Below are 7,878 nucleotides of genomic sequence, written 5' to 3' on the forward strand. Positions count from 1 at the left end.
CAGGACGGTCCTCTATTGGTTTCATATAAAATATACCCAATTTTCAGGTCAAAAGGTGCCCTTTTATTTCCCCTTTTCCCTGCCGCCACCTTGAGCAAGGATACCAAGACGGAGCTGTCTTGATGACTTATCATCGGGGTGGTGCATGCTCAAGTGCTGCCATCAGTGGGGCTGGCATGCAACTAGACAGAATCTCATATCAACTAGGGTAGGCAAGCTGGTCGATTGACCAGTCAAATATTGTCAGTTGACTGCATATATTTTTGACTGCTCACAGATTGTACCAATTTTGCAAAAAACAAACAAACAAACATACATTTTTTTTGTAGTTTTCTGAACAGAAATATGATTTTTTTAAATGTTTTTTGACACATTTCTTAATGTCAAAATTGTGCTTTTTCTGTGTATTATTTAGACCTACTGGTAATCTTGTTTTACAATTTTTGACTGGTCAGCGGACCGAACTTTACTACCACCCCGGTGGCATACAGCAGCTGGGCTGGCCAAGTGTGAACAGGAAGTGCAGTGAGTAGTACAGCATTACCGTAACGTTGCCGTGTCAAAACAGCACCTTAAATAGCTCCTGAGCCTCTCCCTCTACTCGGTGCTTTAGCAGCAGCCAGAGCTGGGGCTGCTGCTCTTGCTAACATTTCATAAACGCGTCCTTGCACTCTCCTGCGGGGTCTTCGCACTACTTTTGCTGCACAAGACGTGTCAGCACCACAGCAGGCTGCACGGGAACGTTCGGGAAGTAGTAGACCTGGAGAGTAAGACAGCACTATATGCTTTAAGCACTTTCCCCTTCCTAATCATACATATTTGAAGATGCTGCTAATGAGTTTCCTCCCCATTAGTCTGTACCGCCAGCTCTGCTTCTGCCACCCTTCATGATGATTTATGGAGCAGCCGCAGCAGCCTAGGCCTCGCCTTCCTCCGAGTAAACACGGCCAAGCGCAGGGGCAGAGAACACGGTAGACGTGGATTGAGGACTTCACAATAGCCCGTCCATGAAAGAGACCCCTTCTGGGGGGTCCTGCTTTACCACCTCAAGCTCTGAGCTCAGATAAAGTCCTTGTTACCTAGATTGGCTCTCCCCAGCCAGTCGGTACTGTTCACCTTCTCTTACTGGGCAAAGACTGTGCAGAGAATAAGTCCTTTCCCTTTCCAGCACCGTTACAACAGAGTGACGAGGGTCTTCTTCATAAGCAACACATTCTTTTCGAGCCCAATAGCTGGCTGCCGACTCACTGGCAAAAGCTGCCTGAGTTTCAGTGAAAGGAATGCAAAAAGCTGAGACCACTCATCTATTTATATCAGAGCCACCACAATCCTTCAGGGACGGCTAGCCGCTCCCACTTCTCCTTCACATACTGAGGTTACCCTTGCAGTCCACACAGCCCTCTCCATCTTGCTCAGCGAAGCATGTGGATGGAGGGAGCTCCGCACCATTCAGCACGACTTTGCTTACCCACTGCAAGGAGGGGGCTGCAGATCAGACCAGAAACAGCCAGCCTGCTGCTGCAGGAGCCCCACTCCGGTCTCTCACTATGACCCTCCCCTGCAGCTGGCCTGAGCCAAACCTGCCGAGCTGACGGGAAAAGCTCTAGCGATAAGGAACTTTACAACAGGGGGGCTGGACCCCACGATCTTGCAAGGTCCCTTTCCAACCCCTAACATCTCTGAACTTGCATTGCTGGGCTGGAAGGGTCCTGCTGCCCACAGGTCTTCCGCAGAGGCATTCCCATTTCCTAAACCAGTCAGGGTACAAATATGCATTGTATTTTAAAACATACATAAGCATTTCTTCCTATACTCAGGAGCCCCTGCATGCTTTCTGATGCACAGGGGCCCATTTTTGTGTGGCATTGAACTGAAAAAGTGCTCAGGAGACAGGAACGTCCTGTGCTGCAAGAGTCCTGGCTCTTACACAGAGGATAACCCCAGAACTCATGGTGCCGCAGGAACCAGATTCTTTCCCAGCAGCTGTGGGAGCCCTTACCTGTCCTTGTGGACACGCAGGGGAATTGTGGGGAGACAGGGGAGGGCTGTCATGCAGCGAGCAATAAGCATCCTCACTGCGGAGTGGGCAGGATGTCATCCTCCTAGGCCAGAGTTAAAAATACCACCCAGCACGGGAGGGAGAAGGTGCGCGCTCCCCCACTCAAGTTAATTCTGCAGCAAAGGTGCACTTACTAACAGCATCGAGCTTCCCCCAACTGATCTGTCCCTTGGGGCTGTCCATTTCCTGCTCCTCTGGGTCTTACGCTATGCACTACCGCGCATGGGCTGAACTTCTCTGCTGAGGAACAAGACAAGCAGCAGCACAAGTCACGGCGGAAACGTTGCTTCCTGAAGAGCGACACTTTTGCAGTGTAATGAAGACAGGTGTGGGCGAGAGCCACCGACTACTCTCAAAACCAGCCTTTGGTTTTTCTCTGTCAGTGAAGCCATGTGCTCAGACCAGCCACAGCACACTGCAGCTTTTGGGGTGAAGTCCAATTACCCTATTTTATTCACTAAGAAAGTTGTGGGGGGAGGCTGATTTTGTTTTTTATGGAGTTTAACATAGAGCACTCTTGCCCACAACCAGAGCACCCAGACCCTAGATGAAAAAAAATCCCACTAGGAGAGAAAAAATTTACCAGTCTGCCCCGCAGCAGCTTAGGAAATCACATGGCTTTATCCACCCGTGTGCACAGCATTTGAGGCAAGGCAGAGGGGTGGAAGAAACCCTGCCCAGCCCTGGGTAGCACACCCAAGCTTCTGAGTTGAGAAGCTCCTCTGACGAGACTCCTTCACGGGCTGAGGCAAGGCTCCAGCTGCACTCGCACTGCACTACCGCGGCCGAGGCTATGGGCACAAGCCCTGCAGCATCAAGGGCTTGTGCTTGGCAGGTTGTGTCTACAGGTGGATCTCTCCAAGTCCGTCACTGCTGTGATATCCAGTCTAATGCTGTCAAACGATCTCTGCTGAATCTGATCAGACACCTGTGGCGAAGTCTATGGAACAAAGCACCGGGAAGGATTAAACACCACAAGGTTCCTTATTGAAAAGGAAGATCTGTGCAAGTTACACATGGGTTACAAACTTTTGCCTTGTGTAATGGGTCACAACTGCTTTAGATCCCTCCGAGAACTGAGTGTCATGCCACATCAGGGATGGAGAAGAGGAACATGTAGTACCATTGGGGTAAAAGAGAAACAGGAGGACACAGATTAAGTGATTTTTTTCAGTGTTGGTCAGTGGAAAACTAGGAGTCGACTCCATGACAACACCAGTCCATGACAGTACTAGTCAGCCAATATATTCTTCCTCTCAAGGCAGACAGAAAGCCTCTTTGAGTGGACAGACAAGGTTCCTTGGGTGAATTTGATATCTTTTACTAGACCAACCCAAATGGTTGGAGAATAGTTATTAAGCAAGCTTTCGGGTTCAAAAACCCTTCGTCAGGCTCAGGAAGCTGCAGCAGTTGGTGTGTGCTCTTCCTGGATGGAAGTGTCTTTGAGTGGACACTTTTCCATAACCCCCTAGAGTCCACCTCACCTCACCTGGGGTAGAAAGAAAGTGACTTTCCTTAGGTCACAGCAAGTCAGACAGACAACGGACGCATTTCCAGCTCCGCTATATAGTTAGTGCACTTCAAACTATATTTTAAACATCCGAAGCAGAACCAGGGCTGTACCTCAAACCAGCGTGTTGTAAAACAGCCCGCTGTGACACAAAACAGTGACCCACGTTGGTAATACAGAGATCTATTTTATTAAAAAAGTTACAAACAGGTGGACTGTAGGGTTGTCTTACAAAATGACAAGAATGAAATCTATTGGAAAAAACTTTTTACAAAGCATTATAGGTAATTGTTCAATTTTTGCACTTGTTATTCCAGATTTCACCTATCACTGATAGAGATACAGTACATTAGATACAGGATGTTCGGTTACATGTTGTTTGCAGAGCCCTACTGCAGTGATTTGAACAACTCCTAAAACAGATGCCATAGTAAAGACAATACATATATTGCATTTATTATTAGCCTCGTATTCTAATAAGCAACTTCACATGCAATCTATTGAGGAAACCTAACATAACTTTTGGTCCTTTTATTCAAAGTGTGCTGAAGAAACCATCTTTATCTCATTTTCCCCATTCCTGGCTTTCTAAGCTAGTTCAAGTTTTTTTTATTATTTTTTCATTTTTGCTGAGGTCAATGAAAATGAACACTTTTCTTTGATAAAACTACCCATAGGAATGAACCACCAATTAATATCAACCCAACCGTCTCCCCCCCTCAGACAAAAGGAAAACTAAGATCTTCATTACTTGTATTTCCTAGTACTTCTTACATCTACTAAAAGAACAACCATCACCACTTAAATCTACTCTGAATACAGGGTTTGGTTTAATTCTGGTATTAAAGTGCAAACCTAAATAAGTATTGGCCTCAGCCTGTTTTATGAAGTTTGTACAAACAGGGAAAAAATATTTCAAGTAACCCCACAGTAAATCAGATGTTTTGATATCTAAGATAACATTTCAAGTTTTCGGCTTATCCGGATTCAAATTCAACACTATGAAGATAATCAAAATCTTGATTGCTGCTAAATACTGCAAGTCTCAGGAATCTCCATTATATTATTCAATAAACCATATGAATGCCAAGATACTAAACTGGTAATCTCATTCGTAGTTGTGTTTGAATGCCATCCTCCACAATGCACTGAGTTTAAAAATGCTTAACCTCAGAAATCCATCACTGCTTTTACTGGAGCTTTTCTGGTCAAAGTTACCCAGCTGGTACAGGGAGAAAGTGTACAGCAATTAGAAGCATGTTCAAATGACTAAAGGTGGGCTCCTAAAAACCTAGAACTTTGGTGCAGTAGGTGAGCTGCAGTTATTCAACGTCTGCAAAAAAAGTACGCGTTTTAAACCACTGCTAGTAAAAGCTCTCACGTCCGCAACGTCTGTGTTAATAAAACTCAACGAAAAGGTTCTGTCTGTTCTTTACACATTTTCATTCTGCTTTTTATACCTGTGTTACTGTTAACATTTTCAAGTATTCAGACAAAATATGTTGATCAGGTAAACAATATGGAAGGCAATGGCTGTTTAAAGCACACCTGCAGTTAGTATCACTGAAACCTGGTGCTCTTCTCCCCTTGCTACACTGACTTGTCTCCAATGTTAACTTGTTTACTGGGAACAACTAAAAAAAAAAAAAAAAAGCCATGTGACAGGAAAAGAAAAAGTTTAACCAATATTGCTTTAAAATAGTATTCAGAAAGACAAATATTTGGAACTATAAAATGTAAAGTGATTTTATTTGCATTAGATTTACATGTGCAGAGGTCCACTGGATGTCACTGAACGTGCCAGGCAAAAGCAGAGCTCACTCTGGTCGGGCACACAGCCCACCCTGGAGGATACGGATACACTATCCCTTTTCAAAGGCGCGCTGAAGCAGGTCATGAACTAGCAAGTTTAGAAACTTCGCAGTTGGGAAAACTTCACTGCTGCATTTCAACACGATAATTGCCATGAATCCAAGTAGTCTGGAAACCCAGGATTGCAAAGAACACATAGTTTGGACTCTACAGCCCGTTCCAAATAATCAAATAGTCATATCAGGCCAATTGCAGATACACTACACACAGGCTGCATTTGCTGAGAAAAGGGATATTACATCCATACAACATCAGAGGTGCCTTCAGTATCGTCCCATGACACTGTCACGCGTAAACATAAAAGTTTCAAAGTATGACCAACTACATTGTAGGAGAAAACTTTGCAAACAGAATTAAGCACTGATGCGAGGTAATATACAGAAGTAACCATTTGCTTAAGGCTCAATTTTTGCTCCATTAAAACTTTCTTTTAAAAAGGCATTGAGTAGGTAATACTGAGTTTAAGTATTTAATAAATACAAGTTCAGAAATTGATTAAAGAAATCAATTAAACTATTAAAAATGAATTCTTGCATATTAGCCGTTACATGAACTCAGAAAGCTATAAAAGGATCGATAGGTAAAGAACAGATTTTAACATATGGTAAACATGCTAAGCTTTCCTGTTTAAGGTCCATGGATCTTGAAGGCCACTGACCTTACGCACTTCGATGTATGGCAACGTGCTGTAATAGAGACAGGTTTACCAAGGCTCAGCTCTGCAACCTGGGCTGAAAGAGTTCTCCAAAGCAGCATCTGTGCAAGTTTCCTCTGAGTTTTATCTGCAATTTAACAACACACACAGTTAATGAAAAGCCACGTTCACATCTCTGGACGCTCAAAATGGAGTCGGCTTTTCCAGGATGCATAAGAGCCGATTGTCATGCTGGAAAAAGTGTCAAGGGACCACCTTTTGCAGAAATTTTCATTAAAAGCTTGTTCCTGTTTTTCACTTGGTCCCTACTTGGCCTTCTAATATTGCCAGAACCACTTTGCTCCCCTACCGGAGTTGCCCCGCACTGTGGATCCTGCGTCTCTGCTGCACGGAGCTCCGTGGGGCGAGAGCTAAGTGCAGGGATAGTTAAATAATTATGCCAATGCAACAGCAACAACAATCAGTTCTGTAATACACAGCACCTAACTGCAGCATCTGTGCGCCCTTGAGGAATTGCTTCAGACGGGAAAAGTCATTAAAATACATCTGAAAAGTTACGGTCTTTAAAAAGCTCCGTCAAGGCTGTTCGGAGGCACACTGGAAGCCACGCTACTTTAAGGGAAGTTTTCGGGGAATTCTGAAAGTGGGGAAAAGGCTTCCTGTTTTGGCCGGCTTGACTTGTCATGGTATCACAGCCTTTCGAGTTACCCTTTGCTTTTGTTCCTTGCCAGCCACCAGCTGAAAGCATAAAAGACCAAGTAGTGCGATGACTAAGCATTTACCAGTTTGAGCGACTGACGGACCCCAGCAGAGCTTTTCTCTACTAGATCAGGGCACAAGGAATAACGCCCCGAGCGTTTCAGACGTAGGTGCCGACTGTGAAAACTCGTGGGTCTGTTAAGTGCAGGTCTCCATGCTGCTGCAAATCTAATGCCTGCTGCCCTCCTTGTAAGCAAGGAGTCCAACATGTGGTCTGAGCTGGACTCGTACAAAACAACGTGGCACTGCCATGCTTAAAGGGCATCCTAATATTGGTGGACTTGGTTACCACAGTGGGAAGTGATTAGGAAACCTTCCTAGTGCAGACAGGGCTTCAGAGCGAATAGGTGGCCCCTAAGTATTACTGGGATTATAACTTAGATGGGCATGTCATGGGCAAATAAAAACACGTCTTTCCTAGCCTATTTATTGCTAAGGCTGGTAAGCGAACCTGATAGCTTTGCGAGGTGGCGTAAGGCAGAACGTATATTCTGGAAGTTTTCAAGAGCTGCTGGGACAGACACTTGGCTGGGATGGTTTAGCCAGGGATGAGCCTGCCTTGAGCAGGGGGCTCCTTTTGGCCTGACTGTCCTATAATCAAGTTCCGATTCTAGGGGGGAGTCCATTGGCATAGCTCCTACGAGGGTCCAGTTACTCCTGCATGAGGAGGTGCAGGAGTGACCGGGTGTTACCACAGAGATGGCTCGTCAGGAGACGGTGCAGGATCTCGGGCAGTGGAATTATTTGTCATATCTTTTTAGGGAAGTTTTAAGCCAGAGATGAAGCACGATCAGATGGAGGAACCAAAAGGGGAAGTGCCAGAACAAGTCTGTAAAGTAATGATGTCAAGGCCAGATGCAATGCATCTGCAGGAGTTCACGAACAAGGCGGGCACTACTAGTAAGAGCCCGCTAGCATCAGTGCCTGCTCCCAACACTAGGGAAGGGAGCTGTGGCACCTCTACTTTGAAATGCATGGGAGACAGGTGTGGAGCCCTGTAAGTACCACAAGGATTAGTCACAG

General features: G+C 45.3%; 1 protein-coding gene across 3 annotated transcripts in view; it reads right to left on the reverse strand.

The window, feature by feature from the left end:
- FRMD7 (FERM domain containing 7) overlaps window positions 1-6,221 on the reverse strand; it is a 31,499-nt gene extending 25,278 nt beyond the window's left edge. For 2 of the 3 annotated variants that reach the window (XM_025205065.1, XM_025205064.1), the window contains exon 1: window positions 2,194-2,238. In XM_025205065.1, the coding sequence (XP_025060850.1) occupies window positions 2,194-2,202 (9 nt within the window). In that variant the 5' untranslated portion in view covers window positions 2,203-2,238. Of the gene's footprint in view, window positions 1-2,193; window positions 2,239-6,099 lie in introns of those variants that run through there. The other variant, XM_025205066.1, reaches the window with a different exon arrangement.
- Between the last annotated feature and the right edge of the window lie 1,657 nt (window positions 6,222-7,878).

Source organism: Alligator sinensis, unplaced genomic scaffold (genome assembly GCF_000455745.1).
Source record: "Alligator sinensis unplaced genomic scaffold, ASM45574v1 scaffold1059_1, whole genome shotgun sequence".
Taxonomy (NCBI): domain Eukaryota; kingdom Metazoa; phylum Chordata; order Crocodylia; family Alligatoridae; genus Alligator; species Alligator sinensis.